This window comes from Epinephelus fuscoguttatus, linkage group LG7 (genome assembly GCF_011397635.1).
Source record: "Epinephelus fuscoguttatus linkage group LG7, E.fuscoguttatus.final_Chr_v1".
NCBI lineage: Eukaryota > Metazoa > Chordata > Actinopteri > Perciformes > Serranidae > Epinephelus > Epinephelus fuscoguttatus.
In genome coordinates this window covers 20,511,956-20,531,748 of record NC_064758.1, presented here as the reverse complement: position 1 = coordinate 20,531,748, position 19,793 = coordinate 20,511,956, and the positions used below count along the sequence as shown (strand labels likewise).

The 19,793-nt window shown below is 42.1% G+C and overlaps 1 protein-coding gene across 2 annotated transcripts in view; it reads left to right on the top strand.

The window, feature by feature from the left end:
- Nucleotides 1-19,793, top strand: part of casz1 (castor zinc finger 1) — an 80,552-nt gene that overhangs the window by 42,746 nt on the left and 18,013 nt on the right. For both annotated transcript variants that reach the window (XM_049580499.1, XM_049580498.1), the window contains exons 2-8: nucleotides 511-1,071; nucleotides 6,640-7,540; nucleotides 9,655-9,720; nucleotides 12,382-12,478; nucleotides 15,707-15,871; nucleotides 17,556-17,728; nucleotides 18,227-19,095. In XM_049580499.1, the coding sequence (XP_049436456.1) occupies nucleotides 511-1,071; nucleotides 6,640-7,540; nucleotides 9,655-9,720; nucleotides 12,382-12,478; nucleotides 15,707-15,871; nucleotides 17,556-17,728; nucleotides 18,227-19,095 (2,832 nt within the window). The remainder of the gene's footprint in view (nucleotides 1-510; nucleotides 1,072-6,639; nucleotides 7,541-9,654; nucleotides 9,721-12,381; nucleotides 12,479-15,706; nucleotides 15,872-17,555; nucleotides 17,729-18,226; nucleotides 19,096-19,793) is intronic.

The following is a 19,793-nucleotide window of genomic DNA, read 5'->3' as shown; positions in this document are numbered from 1 at the left end:
AGATAACATTTCACAGTGTCTCTATAGCGCTGTCATGTGAAGGATTATGTAGCCGTGTATATGCTGCTTGTAGTACCGTAGGGGGTCTGATACCTATCTGCCTGTGGTTTCAGCTGCCTGTGTTTTTTTTTTTTCCTCCTTTTTTTTTCCACCACTGCTTTAAACTCCGAGCTGACCGAAGAGGTGTGACTTAGAAAGATATGTACAGTATCTCTGTGTGTCCTTCCAGTCTTGCGCTGTTATTGTTAAGTGCTTTTGGATGTTAATAATAGCAGCAGTCACTGTTGTTCAGTGTTGTTTTTCCATTGTGATGTTCAAAATCAGTACAAGTTACTGACGTGGACAAGCTGGTTCAAACTTTTCTTTTAGAGATACTGAAAGCATTTTTTTTTTTTAAAACTGTGTACTGTGTGTAATGTGGTGTTACATTTATTCAACTGTAACACAGATAATTGTGATTCTGAATAACTTAAACTCGTCTTTTTTTTTTTCTTTTCTTGTTTCCATTAGCTGAAAGGAGTTTATGCACTGAAACGACCTCAGGAAAACCCAAGATGGCCGCCAAAAGGAAAGGTGGCCTAAAACTTAATGCTATCTGTGCCAAGCTGAGCCGCCAGGTGGTGTTCGACAGCAGCTCCCAGAATGCGGAGGGAGACCAGAGCGTAGCAGAAAACAGCGAGCGTGGCAGTTCCCACTACGATGACAGCGAGACCAACTTCCCTGAGAGCCTGAACCTAAATCAGAGCCTAGAGGAGGACCAGAAGAGACGCGAGGCCATCGAGAAGTGGGTCAACGGCGAGTACGGTGATGAGCCACCGGCTCCTGACGACGAGCAGGAGCACGAACTGAAAGTCAGCAATGACGAAGATGGCCCTCCTGAGGGCGTGTACATGGTGCAGCCCACGGGCTGCAGCGACGACGAAGACAACGCAGAGGAGGCCGAGCCCGCGGCAGGCTCTCAGGATGACAGTTACCATGATGACAAAGAAGCTGAAGACAGGCCTCCAAAAGATGACACCTACATGCCACCAAGCGAGGCCCAGAGTCGCCAAGCACCTTTCTCCGCTACAGGTACATTTTCACTGTCTGCCGTCCAATCGCTTTTCTTTCTGATGTCTTTTCCATACTCTGATTTATACTTGACCCCTTTTTTTATACATCTTAATTCAACACGACCTTTACCCTTCAAAACATTCCACTCCATAGTAGTAAGGGGCAAATGCTTAGATAGAGGGTGGGTGACATTGCTACATCCACATAAGCTTAAGTGTGCCCATTATTGGAAAGAGACACTCTAGAGTTACATTATGAATAGCCAGTGACATTATTACCCCAAAGAGCGATTCAACTGGCAGGCCAGGGGGGAAAAACAGGAACTTGTCAGTGTGTGGTTAACTGCACGAAGAAATTCATAAACGGAGTAGGCTTACAACGTAAGGCCGTTTATGCACTCTCCCAGCAGCTGTGGGCCAAGAGCGCATGGCAGGACCAGGCTAAGCTTCATATTACACCCAGGATTACATATTGAGTCTTTGATTTTCCCTAAGCTCACTAAACTTAGCCACTGCTTCAAACTCCTCTATTACATGGAGTCGTACTCTGCCGTGGAGGAGCTCAGGGTTTTTTTTTTTCACAGTTGCCAAATCCAAGAGATCACTTGTCAAATAAAGTCAGAAATAGGGAAGTTATTTTGCAGTGACATATCACACTTAAGTATGTTATTATCCTCTCACAAACAGTGGCTCCATATATTTATTGTTAGCAGACATAGACATATTTTGATAAATTCCTTAATACAAAGTGCTCCTGTAAATCATAACAACCCCTGTTTAATTGTGACATGATGTTCCCACGGTATAATTCACTGATTATCAAATAGATAAAGCAGGCAAAGATAGTCATTCTGAAGTGGCAAGAGTGTGTGTTAACAGCACAAACAATCTTTTAAGAAAGTACCTTTTACACTTATACACTCTGTGACCCTTTAAGCTTGATGCATACACACTGTTGGAGACTAGCCTTTGTATATCAAGACTTAAAACACAGAGCTGTAAAAGGGGAGAAAAAACATGGCTCGCTTATATGAATAGATAAAGCGTGTTTCACAGACACCCAGAGAAAAAAAAAAAGCAATTTGCAGGTGAGACCGGTTGTTGCGGTACAAAAACAAGTTTTGTTTTGTGCTTGCTCACCTCGGTTTAACAGTTTTTTGGTCTTTCATCTAGGTTTAGGTATCCACCTCAGAGTCATATACACATGCTCCTTTTGTCTGCATTTCTTTTTGTTTTACAGCAGTTACTCTGGCCACACACAGAATTGGGGGCAGGGGCTTCTCAGAAAAAGAAGCAGGTTTCATTTCAGAGGCAAATGAAAAAAGCTTTGTGGTTTTAATTAGTCATTTTGTGTTTATTTCATGGCCATAAAAAAAGCGCCTGTCTGTAAATATGTATTACTGTTGTGTAGCAGGCCTACACCTTTCCCTCCACTGGCTCCCCTTACTACTTTACATCTCACAACAAAGCCAGAGTGTTTGAAGACTGCAGGGAGAGCATACTGCATCAGTTGCAAATCTTGTCTTTAGAGTGTTTTTTTTTTCTTTCAGAGTTGCTCTTTGTTGATTGTAACTAGGGCATCTATATTGCCATGTTTCTGCTCAGCTCACAATTAAAACATTTTTTTCCCCTCTCTCTCTCTCTCTCTCGCCGCTGTCTTTCAAAGGCTGATGCGGAGTGCACATAATTATGCATATAAACATAGTGGCTTAATTATCTCTCACAACATCAGTGACAATGTAATTAACAAACATTGCAAGATCAATGAGAGAAACTGCGACCTTCAAAACATTTAACTCCTCACATTGAGGCATCGTGCGGATTTCCTATCAGTGCAAAACCCCAGAATACTTTTCCTAGATAATTTAGATGTCGCATTAGAGCCCTCATAAGCCAGTCAATGGAAAAACCAATGAATAAAAACTATGAAAGCAATGACAGAGATGCTCATAGCGATGGATCAAACAGGCTTGACCATGACTTCCATTTGCAATTCTGGGTTCACTGTAAAAGGTTATTGTTCATTTCAAGCTGTTTCAAAGCCCTCTCTATTTACCGCCCGTTAATTAACTAACCAAACAGCGAGGAAGTTTGAAGCTCCGTACAGTTTTCAAATTAGTCCAAACAAATGCACATAATGTCATTTATTCAAAGCAACTCTTTATTAGGCTACCACTGTCCATTTAAACAAAACACACTTAAACTAATTCACTGACATGAACACAAATTGCTTTTAAAACTCTATTTAAATTATTGTGCCATATAAAAGAATCCCACTATTCAAAACTTTTTCTGACTGAACTAATATGAAAATACCACCTTTTTAAAACTTGTTTATTTCTTAACAAAATGGTTTACATTGGCCATGTGTGATTCAAAACCAGCACCCTTTAGAGGGTATTCAAACTCTAGATTAGTCCATATATAGCCACTAGCATGCACCTTTATCATCAGCGACACCTCTGCCTCTCAGTCCTGTGAGCGGAGAGGCTATGCCACACTGATGGCCATGTTTGGTCAGCCAAAAGGAGATATAATGCCCATCTGTTATCATATCTGGGAGGGAAAATGTGGCCTAATTGCCTCAAATATAGACAAGGCAGGTCTGTGTGCTGTGTTGGGTTTTGCTTGCCTGAAGTGTCAAGATTAGGAAACACTTCTTTGTAGATTTTCCAGTGACACCAGAGAGAGTGCAGGGGGAAATGTCAGATGTGAGGTTTATTTATGTGTTTCTTTTTTTTGGACGGGGGTGGGTGGTAGCATTAGTGGCGGGGACAATCTCACCTTAACCCCTACATAGTTTCCCACCTGGTGTCACATGACATCATTAAGAGGCAGGCAGATAGGGCTCGAGTAGAAAACTCATTTACATGGTGTTTTAGAAAGGTTATCTCCTGTCAGTCCCAGCCATAATCCTTTCAAGTCCAATCATTTGCCTTTCATTGATAGCACGCCACACGGCTCCGCTGATGAATAAAGAGACTCGACTAATTTTTTAGGGAGAAGGAGAGATGATAATACCATAAGCAAATATAATATGAAAAAAAGAGATGTCAGTGCTCCCATGACAGAAACCACTAGTCTCTCTGCGAAAATTAGTGATTTACTCTGCCACAAAAATGATTGATGTTTTATTTAATTTGATACTTTCTACAAAGCAAAAGTCAGCGGGCATGAATCTATTCCCAGTCAAGACAAAATTAACCTGATTTTTTTATATTAGTGATCAAAATGATTTAGATTTATTTTTATTTAAATATGTTTTTGAACCCATCCCTCAGTCAGTAAAGTGTACTTCCATTTTCTGACTCATATGAGCATGGGTGGGTCAGCCCTAACTTTAGAGCTATATGATATACTGTGACCTGAGGTGCACTTACAAATACAGTAGCAGTAAAATCCAACCAATCACCGAGGCCATCAGCACCTAAATCAAATGAGAAGAATGTTCGGCCAAATGACATTTTAAATAGACATGTTCAAATGTCTTTCCAGTTTTTATGCCGTGTATGATTCAGTCAGGCCACAGTTGAACAGCTCAAGAAAAACTTGAGTATATGATGAGGTAAGTTGCACTGTATCCTGCAGTAGGGACTTGTATATACAGTGTTTAGCTCTGTGGTTTCAGTACATGTGAAAACAAGGTGGATATGTTAGAAAGATCTGTGGCGAACATGAAGGTATTTCCTCTCAAATACCCGATCCATTTCTGTTAAATTTTTCATGCCCTTTCGATCCACCAGATACTCTTTCATACTGAACCACCGAGCAGTGGAGCAACCCCAACGCAGTGAATGGAAATTTGGGGATTATTTTACATGCTGCGCAGGAGATGTGAAAAGCAGGGCACAGAGACTGATTTAGCAATAACTGAGAAATCCGAGACAAGAGCAGAAATATTTGTGTATTAATTACCCTGGGTGGTAGGTGGTGTTACGTCTCACCAGCTCATGTGTTGATAGTGATGATAAACAGCAATAAAACATTTTTTAAAAAAAGGCTTTTGACCCCCCAGTACATGTGACTGAGACATGAATGTGTTAAGAAGGCCAAAGCTTTTACATGACCCGGGTGAAATTATCATCTTGTACACTAGTAGCATGTATGCGTTCTGGTATCCTGCGTGACATGCAAACTGGCATATAGGAGATTTATGGAATTTAGTTGGATCAGCAAACACAACTGCCTCAGAGTCCTCCCTGTGCTCTTCCTTTTCTATGCAGAACTTTGTCCCCACACTGCTTTCAAGCAAAATCATTTTTTCCCTTTTTCCCCACTCTGACCCCTTGCACTAACCTGGATGAAAGTTAATGGGCCAGAATTAATCTCCATATAATGCAATTAAACTATACATTGACTATATTTCGCTTATGTCCTTGGGGAAGTTGTCCAATTTAATGGACTCTTAAAATGAAAGTGATGTTTCAGTTCACAAATGTGTAAAAAGGGGGAAAGGATTCATTCTTTTCACTCTGGAAGGTGACACAATAGTCATGTTATTTTCAAATAGCTTACATCAAGCTTCATGGGGGATTATGAATCATGAATTGCACTTAACATGCCAGAATTTCTTGGCAGATAGTAGTTATAATTATGTCATTTTCAAACAGTTCAGCATCAGTATCATGTAAAAAATCAGTGGGGAAGTGCTCTGATAGTCTTACTTCATTTCTAAAAAGCTGTAAAAATGGATTATATTTTTTACAAAGCTTCCCTTAAATTCTTTGGCCTCAAATTTGATCTTTTAATGTGGTTACTAAGATTTCTTGCTCTTACATGTAGAATATTTATTCTAAATATCAGCCTCAAAAGTAATTCTCTAACAAATTTCGATAGTGTTACAAAATGAGCATAGAAAACCAGAAGAGTTTTGTTTATTCAGTGTGTCCTTTGGTACAGTCACCCGCAAATTCTGCAGGACTGACTTATAGTGCAACCAAAACAGGAAGAGCATTGCCTCAGACTGCTTGTCTGTAGACACATAAACACACAGATGTACAGGTGCTGCTGTAGCGTGCAGTGCAGAATCACTTTTCCTGTTGTCAAATTTCACATCAATTCTAAACATTTATTGATGAGAAAAAAACAGTACAATGTAGTAGATGTTGTTCTACTCAGGTTAGCAGCCTTTCATCATCACAACTTGGACAAAACATGAGAGAGGGTTGTTTAAATGATCGGGCTGATAAAATGTATTTTTCACATGTCACACAAAGCTAGTCCCAGAATCATTTGTAAATTACATACTTGGTGCCAAACAAAAAAATAAATTGTCAAATACAAACTATCCTCCTTAGAGTACAGCAACAGTTTATCACTTGTTGAGCAAGCGTCAGTCAATATGAAGCGAGACAGAACCATTTGGTGGACTGATTGACTGGCATGAATTTGGTCACTTATTAGCCCATGTTGAGCAATGGCTTGATTTGGGTTTGCCAGACAGCATCAGACAGCACCGGCTGAGGTTTTAAACTCAATACTTTTTCAATGATGCTGGTTGCAGCTTTAAAAGAAAAAAATCTGAAAGCAGTTGGGAGAATTATACCTCATACGTAGAGGCTCACTACTCTACTTTTTCTCTTTGCAGGAGAAGCATCTGCCCTGCGAGACTATGCAGCCAACACCATGAATGAATTTTTGGGAATGTTCGGTTATGATGACCAGCAGGTAAGGGATGAGCTGACCAAGAAGATCAGCTTTGAGAAGCTCAAAGCCGCTACCTCAGACCCCTCATCCCTCAGCAGTGAGGAGGCCTCACGGCGCGCCCGCTTCTCCAAGTACGAAGAGTACATTCGTAAGCTAAAAGCCGGTGAGACCCTCCCTTGGCCCATGCATGCTTCCCCACCCAAACCAGACGACCTCAACCCAAAACTGGCCCAAGACAAGAGCGCTACCATGCTCCAGACCTCTGGGTGCCTCCCAGGGGCCGAGGCACAAATCTACCCCCCAAGCCTGGACCACAAACAGCCAGGAGGACCTCAGCTGGGCACTTCTCAGCCACCAAATCCCTCTCACATCCAGAACATGGCGTCCCGAGCCTCCAAGTATGACTTCTTTATTCAGAAGTTGAAGATGGGTGAGAGTCTACAGCAGCAGAACGGTAACGCTTACAAGCGACCCTCCAAGTACGACCTGGAGAACGTCAAGTTTCTACACCTCTTCAAGCCTGGTGAGGGCAACCCCGACATGGGCGGCGCCATTGCCTTTAAGACTTGCAAAGTGGGCCGCCCATCAAAGTATGACATCAGAGCAATTCAGAAGCTAATGCCAGGAAATCCTGAGGCCTCGCTGATGCCCAATGTCCTTGCAACAGCACCAGGGAACCCGGGAGCTCCTGGTGTCCCCACCGTGGGTGCAGCTGGGGCCAGCATTGCTCCAGGGCTCACAATGGACCAGACAGGACACATAAGCTTCAACGCTTCTGACTACCTGAAGTCCAGCTTTTCCAAGACTGACTCCATCACCACAGGAACCGTGTCCTCCGTTAAGTAAGTCAACTCAAACGTTATCGTGTGAAACTAGAAAGCACTCAGAGAGCAGATACTGCTACCAGCGCGACACAATGCTTTCGACTAGTTATTAAAAATGCATGAAAAAGCAAAACAAAAAGATAATGCAAATTTTTTTCAGAAAACTTTAATCCTATTATTAGGAATATTAGAGTTTTGTCCAAAAGAGAACTTGATTTATCATGTGGCTGTATTTTGGCAGTTCAGTGTCCATCCGTTTGGTTCAGATTGCATTTTATTTGTAGGTGATGTGGTCAAATAAGTGTTGTGCAAAAGATTTCAAAATGGTGGAAAATCTGTGTAACTGAAAATGAGTGTGGCCTATAAAAAAGATTTTATACATTTTACCAGAGCAGGACTGAGTAAAAAAAGTATAGCACTACAAATTGCGACATGGTGGCGCTATTTGCACCACAAACTATTGACTGTAGTGAAATGTAGTAGATCAGTAGATTTTTAGATATTTAGCTAACAATGACAAACAGATAGACAGACAAATGGTGCAAAAACTTGGCAGAGTTAAAATACAAATATACAGAACTTAGGGGACAAGAGATGACAGCATGTATGTTATTGCCTCTCATTCTCTCTCTTACTGGTAATTGTGAAATGTGTGTTTATTGACAAAAAATATTATGTGACATACTGCATGACTTATCTACACCTAAAATAATGCATACATCTTAAAATCAGCTAATAAATCACATAACCTGTCCATTAAAATTCCAATTTAAAGTTTATTGGTGGATTGAAAAGATCCCAAGTTCCAGTGGAACACCTCAGAGCTAATGTGAAGCTCACATACACTTAACTGCTACTGTGAGTCAGTTAGCCTAACGCAAAGGTAATTGCTACCTCCACAGCAGCCAACAGGAATGCAGTGTGAAATAGCGCATAGCGCCCAATAGATCCACGACATGATGAGTTGCGAAGGCACATGAAGTGTTTACTCGCTGTAGCACTCCGTGGAGACTGATTTAGCACAGTCATCGCAAAGTGACTGACTTCTTTCGTTTGGCTAGGGTGTAACAACTCTCCCTTTAATTACTTTGGAGCCATGACTAACCTCCCGGCGAGTCACAGGGGCCGACTCTACACTGCCTGACGAGTGCACTTTAAAGGAAGCAAACGAGGGGTTTGGGGAGCTAGCCTACAGTCGTGTGCACTACCAGTAGGAAACAGCTCTCAGAGTCTGTTTGATTGGTTTTGACCTTGTCTCTAGTTAGTCAAGACCTATCAAAGACACTGTTCAAGAGCCCTCAGGCACCTCTCCCTCAGGCTTTGGCCTTTGTCAGGTTGGGGCTCAGTGGAGCTGCAAGCTTGGCTAACTGACCCAGTCTGGTGCTTGTATACAGGAGGAGAGGGGGTGCTGGTGAGAATGTCTGGCAGCGCATCCTCCCCTCTGGGCCAGATTAACCTCAGGTCATCCCCCGTGTGGAGCTGCTCACATGGAGCTAAATGCCATTTCTGAGGGGAGCAAGCAGAACCAATACTGTATTATGACTGTCACTGTTACCAGCTTTATGAAGGGGATCACAGGTGACAAAAAGCACACAGCATTCCTCAGCACGTCTCTGAAATGTGTTTAATTCCTGTTTTGAATTGAATCTGATTGAGCTGAAACTGATCAAGTCGGTCGATCGGCTTGATCCACTTGCATTTGAAGCTGCAGTGTTGTCTTACGTCTTTATTTGAACCGAGTCCAGACTGATTGGAGACCACTTGACATCAGCATTAGAGCTAAGGCCCTTAGAGATTATCAGAAAAGACCTTTTCAGAGCTTTTCTTCCACATCCCCATTATCCAGTTTTGCATATGAGCACTCACCAAAATACCCCCATAAAAGATTAATGTCCCTTTGCTCCTGCATTTTGCCTTTCATTGGTTGGGAGACCATGCATCAAAGTGTGCGCCTTCCATCCCTGATTCATTCGGCACATGAAAACGCTGTTATGCCATAAGAAAATGTATATTGATAGTCCAAAGTTTGGGAGCGGCTTGTAAGTAAATATTGTGTCAGTTTGTTTTTATTAACAACAGGCAGCCCAACCTCACCATTAATCCTGTCTCTTTTGTGTTTGCTGTTGCATTAGGAATGGCCTGCCACCAGATAAACCCGCCAGCGACGACATCAACCTCTACCAGAAATATATTGCCAGGTATGCAAATCCCTCAATGTGCCACACCAATGAAAAAATATACCCAAAACAGAGATGAACCTTTTTTTTATCCACTGATGGTGTTTTATTCAGTGATGTAACTCGATCCTAGACTGGTATGAGAATGTTCTGTGCGCAGTAAATTGATTAAGAAAAGACTCCAATTTATGTGCTGAGAGGAAGTAGAAGGATGAGGGGTAATGAAAGTGAAATGGTTTGATGGTAGCTTACTGTAACTGGTTGAGTAAATGCTCACGGTGTGTATAGCACTAAAACATTGCAGAGAACATAATTCTGAGCAACTCTGTTAGCTGTGACTGACTAAGAGAGGATACAAGCTTAGGCCGGGTTTTTCTTGACTTCTGCCGTTTGTCTTTGAAGACACGAGGAAGTGACTGATCTAAAAAGTCAGTCGTTCACACCGACGAAGACAAAAACATCAGGGGAGGGGAGGTATCATGCGTTTCAATGGACACAGAACAATGTCCCCCTATTCTGGATTCATTTTGAGCCGACAGTAGAAAGGTGATTATCATTTGTTTGTTTATTCCGTTTAAAAAGAAAGAAAAACAGCATTTGAAAAGCCAAAGTGGCTTTGGCGTTAATGATTACTTCTCCAAGCCATAACATGAAGGGCACAAATCAAAGCCTTGGCACTGACAGACACACACACATACACACACGTCCTCTTCTGCAAACACATACACACACACACAAAACCCCTTCCTTGGACTGATTACATTTTGCAAGAAGATTTAATTAAGGAATTTTTAATGAGGCTTCTGCTGGCACTGCCAAGAACTGTTTTGATATTTGCGCTGCATAATGCATAAAATTTGTCTAAACATCTCGGCAGTTGATGCACGGGGAGGCTGCAGATAAGCCCAGATACAGTTTCAATTTCCGTGTTGGGGTTGGGAAAAAAAGAGAAAGGAAAGGAGAGGAGGGAGGAAAAAAATGGAAAAGGAGGGCTCATAAAAAGGGCAAATGTAGCACCGAGAGGGGAGGTAGAAGCGGGGGAGGGTCCTCTTTGGAGCTCGGGCTAATGAGTGCACACTAATAGTAAAAACCAGTTTTGTAAATGTGTTCATACCCAATCCTTGTGAAAAGAAGAAAAAAAAAAGTTCTTCATCTCCTCAGCACACTACAGTTTGATGTTTTAAAGAGCTTCCCTGGTAGTGTTTAGTTGCAGTTTTCACTCTTTAAATGCTTTCATGCACCCACTATTGCCTCGGCACTTTGATCTGTGTATCTCTATTGTAACTGGAGATGCGCTGCAATCTCTGTATCGTGGCGATATTAATATTTAATCTGCTGCTGAATAGCAGCGGCCCATTAGGCCCCCTGACGCGGCAAGTGGGAATTGTCCAGAGGCAAAGTGATACAGCTGGGCAATGAGCAGAAGGGTGGGCCATAGTCTCAGGGGGGTGGGGGGGCTTTGTGTGTTCATAAGAGTAAATGTGTGTGTGCGTGTGTGTATGTATGTGAAAGAAGAGTATAGAAAACACTAATGGTTGGCACATATGCTGGCTTTAATGTGTGCACACACGTAGTTCCACTTCTGGTTTTGTCTTTTCTAAAAGAGCCATCAAACCCTCCCAAAGCCCCCTCTACCTCCATCACCATTTTCCAGACACACACACGAGAGCACACACACTCTCACAGCCAACTTAAAAAGAGTAGTGGATATGCCGTTCAATTAGCTTAATGAACTCAGCAAAGTGATCTGTAAATGCAGCTCTGGGATAATCCTAACAAGGAAAAAACAGAAAGAGAGATGGAAAAAATATTACTTAGCCCCCTTTTCCCCCTCTCCTCTGCACTAGCAGATGGAGCTCTTGGCAGCAGCAGTGCAAATGTTTATTTGTGTGTTTTCACTGGTAATTGGAGGATTTTAACAGTCATCATCGTCAGGCTTATAATCACCACCGTAAAAGTGGCTGTACTGTAGCAAGCAGCAGCCTTTTTTTTTTTTTTTAACCAGTGCCAGACTAAAATCAGTTTTTTTGGACTCCAGACTAGAGAGTGAAAAGTAGACAGAGCTGTTCCCACATCTAAGGATACCTGACCCTTTTCCTCACAGAGTAAAACTGTGGTTAACCTGAAAGAACTGTGCATTGATTTGACAGGGGTTTTCACAGCGTTGAGAAATAAAGTAGTCATGGGGTTCCCGATCCTTGTGTGGGAGTGTGTATGCGTGTCGAGGGAGAGGGTTTCAGTGTAATAAGTGTCTCTTACGGCTGCTTTGGAAATAAATGGAGCTAATTTGGCTGAAATTGGTGTGACAGACGGGTAAATTGTTGCAGCAGTGTGGAAAGCAGAAGTCAGTTTGAAGGTGCAAGCCTGTTACTTTGAAGGTGAGACGAGCATAATGCCTTTGAAAACTCCTTCACCTGATTTTCTTTTGTGCTCTTCCTGGTATTTCAAATAATTTCTTCACTAATCAGTCTTGATTTGCTTTTGATTATTTTTGAGTCACACTGACATATTTCTGAGCTGCTTTTTCATTCAGCCTTTTTTCATCCCTGCGACTGTTCTCTGTGCGATAAGCTCTGATGGGCTCCTGGGTTTTGAACCAGTCTTGATGTGGTTTTATTCATGGATCTGTGAGACTCTTAAAATGTTCAGCTGTTGAAAAGTGTCCTGCAACTTGGTTTTCAGGTTCTCTGGAAGTCAACACTGTGGACATGTGCACTGTGCCTACCAGTACAGAGAGCATTACCACTGCATGGACCCTGAGTGTAACTACCAGGTGAGCGTGAGTACTTTACAACTTTTTTGAGCATCACTCATACACACATTGCCTCCACAAAGCTGTACCCTTTACAATAACCTCGGTGACTCAAAGTTCAGATACCTAAACAATGAGAGAAATTAGGCAAAGGTAATTTTGTTTGCTACTCTCACTGGTTAAAACAAGTGAGCGCTTAGAGGGTGACTTTGGTGTTTTTCAACTAAGACTATGACTTTTGTCCTTTGTCTGAATGAGTAAAGGGAAAAATAATGTTTAAAATTGGTCCAGTATTGATTGAGATTGCTCAGATTATTATTCTAAGTGTCTGACAACATTATGGAAAGGATCCCCACAGAGACAGACCTTTTTCTGAAAGAGTAAGGTCCTTTTTGTTTAACAAGAAACAGCCCAGAAATCGCTATTGTCAAACCCACCACACTCCTTTGTATAAACAGTAATTTTATCATCGTAAAACACACTTCATTCAAAGTCAATAGAAACAAAATAAAACTCATAAAACCATCTTGGTTAATCTTCCGCACTGTTCCAGTGATCACCAACTCTAGTTTGGTATTATAAACTCTTAATTTACCCAGTTAGATTTGAATGTATACTGACTGTATACACACTCAAATTACCATTGATTTAAATGGAGTCTGGTGGGTTTGGTAATATCGATTTTGAGGTTGTTTCTGGCTGAACAAGAAGGGTATTACTCTTTAACAAAAAGGTCTATCTGTAGCGATCCAGTTCAAAAATTCTTGTTCCCATAAATTATTTAGACATGTCAAAATGTTGAGGGTTGAGGTTTAAAAAATGCAGTTACCCTTTAGGCTGCGTTGTTTCTACGAGGCCAAGTTAGGTGACAAAGCTAAGCATTCTCTTTTTCTAAATGACATGACAAAGGGGATGTGGCCATCCTAGGATAGACAAACAGGATAATGTGTCATCTTTTCATTAGTGGTCACACCCAGCCAAAGTCTACGCAGATGAAAAGTTTGTTGGCCTTTGGTCTGCCAAACAGGCTATGAGTGTTTACATCTGTTCAGTTCGCAGGCGTCTTCCAGGCACAGTTGGTCTTTGACAGTTGGCCTTTTATCACAAGGGTTAATTGTAAATATGCTTGAAATATGTTTCTTTTTTCATCTATGTGTTCTTTTTTTTTTTTTTTTTTTCTTTTTTCTAAAGACATCTGCCATTGACTGGGGGCCTGCCTTTAATCCCCTTTCACGTTATTAATCTCGTCCTGGTCCCAAGAGTTGTCATGTATGGCACAGGAAGGAGAAAAAACACAAAGCAGATCATAATACAGGCCCTGTGTTTGCTGTAGCATATGGCCTGAGAGAGTTAGACAAACACAGGAAGATTTGTCAAAGATGTCAAAAATCCATGCACAGCGAGCGTTGTGTGTGTTTTCCTTCCTTTCCTAACAATTTTCTGAATTAAGCCATCTTCGGCTGTAATCTCCTTTGTCTGCTCCTGATCAAGAGAGATTACCGCTCGATAAATATTGTTTATGTGGTGAAAAGCATTACAGATCTAAGCTTTCATTTTCTGCATGAATCCCACTTCACAGTCTGATGGGACACATTCTTGGAGGAATACAAAGGAAAATCATTTCATGTCATTATTTAGACTGTTAGTTCAGGTTATCATGGCAATTTCCACGGTCAGGTCCACATTTCTCTGTTGCTTTTGCGTTGCGTGGAAACACAGATATGCTTTGGAAGCCAGCTCTCTGAGATGTCAATACCCTGAAAAAAAAAGAAGCAGGCAGTGATGAGCAGCCCCTTTCGAAGCGATAACTCATGAAATGTTACATGACACACACTCCTGGAATATTATCCCACTGCCAGCCTGCGGGCTATTGGCTGAGTCTTAACATTCTCCTTTCATGGGCTTGTACATGAGGGAGAGTGTGCATCTTGCCACACTAGTGGGAATCCTAAAATAAATGTAGCAAGTGGCTCCCAACCTTCATCACCACTCAACTGAAAATGAGATCTTTTTCCCAGTCAGCTCTCTCCATGGCCTATTTTGGACGGCTTGATGGATCGAATGTACCCTGACCGCAGTTCAACTTATCTTCCGGTCATCATTAACCGTTAGATACCAGAAAGCCCAAAGCCCAGAACTGAGCTCAGGATTTTTTCAGGTAAATTGCTGAAAAAGCGATGAATCCAAAGCATTCATCAATTAGATTAAAAATCCTAATGAAGTCTTCGCTCCTACAGGAGTTAAACATCTCAGAAATATTCAGTGGGAAACAGGCCAAGAGCGAGGGAATGAACAGCTGTGTGAGATCTTAGCTTTTTACTTGTGCGCGAGTGGAACACATGACACAAAGCAATTACCCTACTTTGTACAGCAATTAGTTGCTTTTTAGAATAGTTCTTTCTGATGTTTTTCCCTCAACTGGAGATAAATATGGATTGAAGACAGAACTGTCTCATTGATTTGCGCTTCTCCCGTTACCGCTTCTGTAACATCAGCTTAAGCCCAATTACAGCAGATTTGGTTGCTGCAGGTCTCTGTGGAGTGACTTTTCTGTTTCCCTTCCTGACTCCTGGGTGTGGGAGGGATTTTTTTTTTTTTTTAAATTATTTATTTTGTAATTTTAGAAGGCGGGTCTCTTAGCATATTCACTCATCATTACAGACGAAGCCTGCACCAAAAGCGAGTGTTAGTGCTTTAATTAAAAATGGAATCATATCTCAGCGAATTGAAAGGGAAAACGTTTTTTGGTTCACTTGTTTGTTTGTTTGTTTCTGTTGTCTTCTGTTTTCCCCTGTGCATGTCTGAGAAACCATCTGCATGGAACATAATTTTTCCAGAGACAGAAACATCACAACTGTGATCTTGCATGTCAATTGATTCATCTTAATTAAAAAAATACATTTTGGTAGAAGGGAAGAAATACTGTAGAGTCAGTGGGTGTATGGGGAACATACTTCATGTTCCATGTGGAAGCTTCTCCTGCACTCAGAAAGTCCCCGAGCCTTTGGTGCTGCATTTGGATAGGGCACAACTTCGAGATATGCAAAGTAAATCAATAACCACAGAACGCATCACCTTTAAAGACGTCCTGGCCCTCTCCATTGCAATGTGCACAGCCCTCCCCATCTGCCAGTTGGCTCCTGCATGTTGCAGCTGCTGCTTCCACAGAGATAAAGTGACTTGTTGCTGATTCTGTGACTGGTTTAAATAAACACCAACCTGTTGCGGTACATTTTTTCCCCTCCCCTTTTGCAGAGGTTTACCAGTAAGCAGGATGTAATCAGGCACTACAACATGCACAAGAAGAGGGACAACTCTCTGCAGCATGGCTTCATGCGCTTCAGCCCTCTGGACGACTGCAGTGTCTACTACCATGGCTGCCACCTCAATGGAAAAAGCACCCATTACCACTGCATGCAGGTACACTACACAGACTCACACCTCCTCCTCCACCTACACACGTACCCACAGAGAACCCACAAATGCGTACAGTACACATGCATGCACACAAACACGGAAAATGTATCTACAAATACGGCCACGTGTGCTTAAGCATTACATACACTACAAATAACCAACAACTCACTTATGCTGTTAAAAATGTGAAATATAATGTTGCATAATTCATCATTCAATTTACACTCCAGGGCCACAAAACAAACATTGTTGTCAGTAAACCAGATCTCACATATTCGATACAGAGTGTAAAGCCTGATTTAGCATCCAGTAAGAGACTTAAAATAACTTTTTTACAGCAGTGACATCATTTCGGGACAGTTTGAAACTGTGTAATGCAGGAAAAGAAATATTTATATATATATATAGCTAGACGATGCCCAAATCTAGGAAGTAAGGCCACTCATAAGACATATATGACTACAGGATGTTTCAGAATTACAGTTCACCTACATCTGTGAAATGGATTTACAGTTCCACAGTATTTCCATTTACACCAAAGTGTTTTTAAAGAGCAGTTTGGCAAAACGTGTCCTAAAGTAAATAAAAGAAAATTGAAAAAGGGTGAATACACGTGAGGCTGCTTGTGCTCTCCCCACCTCTTCGCTCTCTCGCTCCTTAATTGGCATGGATAAAATTCAGTAAGGTGTTTATATAAACTACACATTTTTCATCTTTTAGTACCAAGCAGCCAGTTGAAGATTATTCCCCCTTCTGGATTTGTTTAATTTTTTACATCTGCTTATTTTCAAAGTGTCATTGTGCCGAGAGCTTTCTCACCGACAGGGCAGCAGCGCAGCCGAGGATGGCTTGAGATATATTCTTTTTTAAACCCCTCTAACGGCGTAATTGTTATTAGGACATTTCAGCCCTTGTTTTAACAGTCCCTGAGAACCTGCAGATGTTGGCATCGGCTCTCGCGATTTAGGGGGGAAAAAAACAGAGTGGCATTTTTTTCATTGTTTGACTCAATATGGAAAAGTTGCCCGGTTTGTGCGGGTGAAAAGTGCCAGGGATGATATACAATTGCTGCTTTTAATTCAAACATTACCTGTTTTTTCCCCCTCTGTTGGCTCTGAGGGCTCCTGAGTACCAGAACATTTTAAACTAAAGACCAAGACAGTCATCTTGCTCTCATCTGCTTTCCTCTGCCCCCTCCAACTCTCAAATTTGTTCTCAGAGTTACAGTAAGTTTGTGCATCGTCACACTCAAAATATGAATTTCATTTTCTAAAAGGCAGCTTTGCCAGGAAGGTACTGTAGTTTCAGCTACCTGCTGTGGCCACTGCCTCTTTCAGTAACTTTTTTTTTTTTTTTTTTCCAATTGTCACACTTACAAGATTGTTTCCTATTCACGGGTTTGACTTGAAACTAGTGCTGCTGTGATGCGCATCACCACAAATAAAATTGTAAACGTGAGAAAACAACCTTCTTCCACCCATTTCTGGGCCACTAGCATTTTCTCAACCACACTGAGCTCTTTTCTCTGTAGCTTGTAGAGTATATCAGATCTTTTGAAAGCCCTGCCTTTTAGTAGTTGGCTTTTTTTTTTTTTTTGTTATGAACCATTCTTGCAGACTGAAACTTTCATGTCTGCTGTGGGCCCAGATCTTGCTCTCGATCACCATGCTTTGTCTTTGCTTTGCAGGTGGGCTGCAGCAAGGTGTACACCAGCACCTCAGACGTTATGACCCATGAAAACTTCCATAAAAAGAATGCCCAGCTGATCAACGACGGCTTCCAGAGATTTCGTGCCACCGAGGACTGTGGCACAGTTGGGTGTCAATTCTACGGGCAGAAGACGACACACTTCCACTGCAGGTGACTTTTGTTGGCCAAATGTGGTAGATGATTCTTTTTTTTTTTTTTTTTTACAGTTATCAAACCTACATTAAGTATCAATGAATTAAAAATACTTATTCTTTTGATCATTTTAAATTTAATTTCATTTATTTATTAATAATTAAATACATTTTATTATCAAATTGTATTGTGACCTACTTATATATTAGCATCAAACTGTTGTTTTGAAGAGAATGCACCACACAACTATTATCAATGGACGTAGAGAATCACTTGGTTGATTCATCAAACTCCCTCCCTGGAATGTATCCCTCTGGCAAAGGTTGCAGGTGGCAACGTGTCAATGGGCTGCCGCTGTGTTACTGAACCGCCTCAGTTATCATTCCTCCATTATAAAGTATTTGAATCATGTGGACCCCCTAACACTCACTCCCTTGAGGTACTGAGGAGGCTTTGTAGCAGGGCATCATAGTGAATCATGCTTTCCCTTTTGTTTTCCGTTCTTTTTTTCTGTAGGCGCCCCGGATGCACATTCACCTTCAAGAACAAGTGTGACATTGAGAAGCACAAGAGCTACCACATCAAGGATGATGCCTATGCCAAAGATGGCTTCAAGAAGTTTTATAAGTATGAGGAGTGCAAGTACGAGGGCTGTGTGTACAGCAAAGCCACCAACCACTTCCACTGCATTCGCTCAGGCTGTGGCTTCACCTTTACCTCCACCAGCCAGATGACCTCCCACAAGCGCAAACACGAGCGCCGGCACATCCGCTCCTCTGGCGTCATGGGCCTCTCTACCACCTACCTGGCACCAAAGGATGAGCCAGAGGAATCGAGCAATGATGACCTGATGGATTTCTCAGCCATCAGCAGCAAGAACTCCAGCCTGAGTGCCTCGCCTACGACCCAGCAGTCCACCACTGTATCGCACCTGTTGGCCACGCCGACCACTGCTGTCTCCTCCTCCTCTACATCAGGCCACACCCTCAAACCTACATCCTCGCTGCCCAACACGGGCCAGCGTATGTCCAGCCTGCTGTCTCAGGCCCTGCCTAGCAACATGCCCGTGGCCCTCGCTCTTTCCAACAGTGCCCTGGCCACCTCCAACCCATTCTTCCCCCTCATACCCAGGCTGCCTCTCCAACCCCCTCCGCCAGCCGCTAGCTTGATATCAGCCGCATCCTCTGGGGCCCACTCTATGCCCACCGACTCACTGACCCAAGGTTGCTCCACAGTGGGTGCAGATGGAGCCATGGCCTCTACCCCAACATCCTTCGCCACCTCCTCCATTATGGAGAAGATCTCAGCAAGCAAAGGTCTGATATCGCCCATGATGGCCAGACTGGCAGCTGCTGCCCTGAAGCCTTCCAACAACCCAGACGCAGGTCAGTCACTTCACTGATAGTCATCATTGTGCATAATTTATGTGGATACTAGAAAATGGAAAGTAGTTGTTTATACTGAAACAAAAATATCCAACAATTTTGAGTATCAAAAAGTTGTTTTGATCATTTATTAAGCAGAAATATTTGCTGCATTCAGCTTCTCAAATGTGCAGATTCACTGCTTCTCTTGCTTCATGATTGTAAATTTAACATCTTTGTTTTGGACTGCTGATCAGACAAAACAAGTAATTTTAAAGACATCAGTAATCAGATAACTAAACCACTACAACACACCAGCAAATTGTAAACCCATGAATAAATTGGTAGTCAATTGTAAAGGTTAGTTGTGCTTGTTACTGTAATTATAGACAAGGGTATTGAAATATATGACAAACAATAACTTTTTGAGCTATGTCAGTGTCCAAACCGAATGTACTGCGTGTATACTAAAAGCCACATCCTTTTTTTCTGTCAGTGGACTTCTCTCCACTACAGCCAGAGTGCAGCGAGTGCACTCAGAGGTCATTTCTATCACTATCCCACAGTGGAGAGAAAGGCAGAAAAACTGCCGCTTTCAGGCTTAAAGGGACATACCGGAGGCATAGTCCTCTGCTCTGGGCTTGTTATTGTGTTGATCGTTTGTTAGATACCCACAATCCATTTGGAGATAAATGCGCTGACAGGGGAGAGTAGAGCCT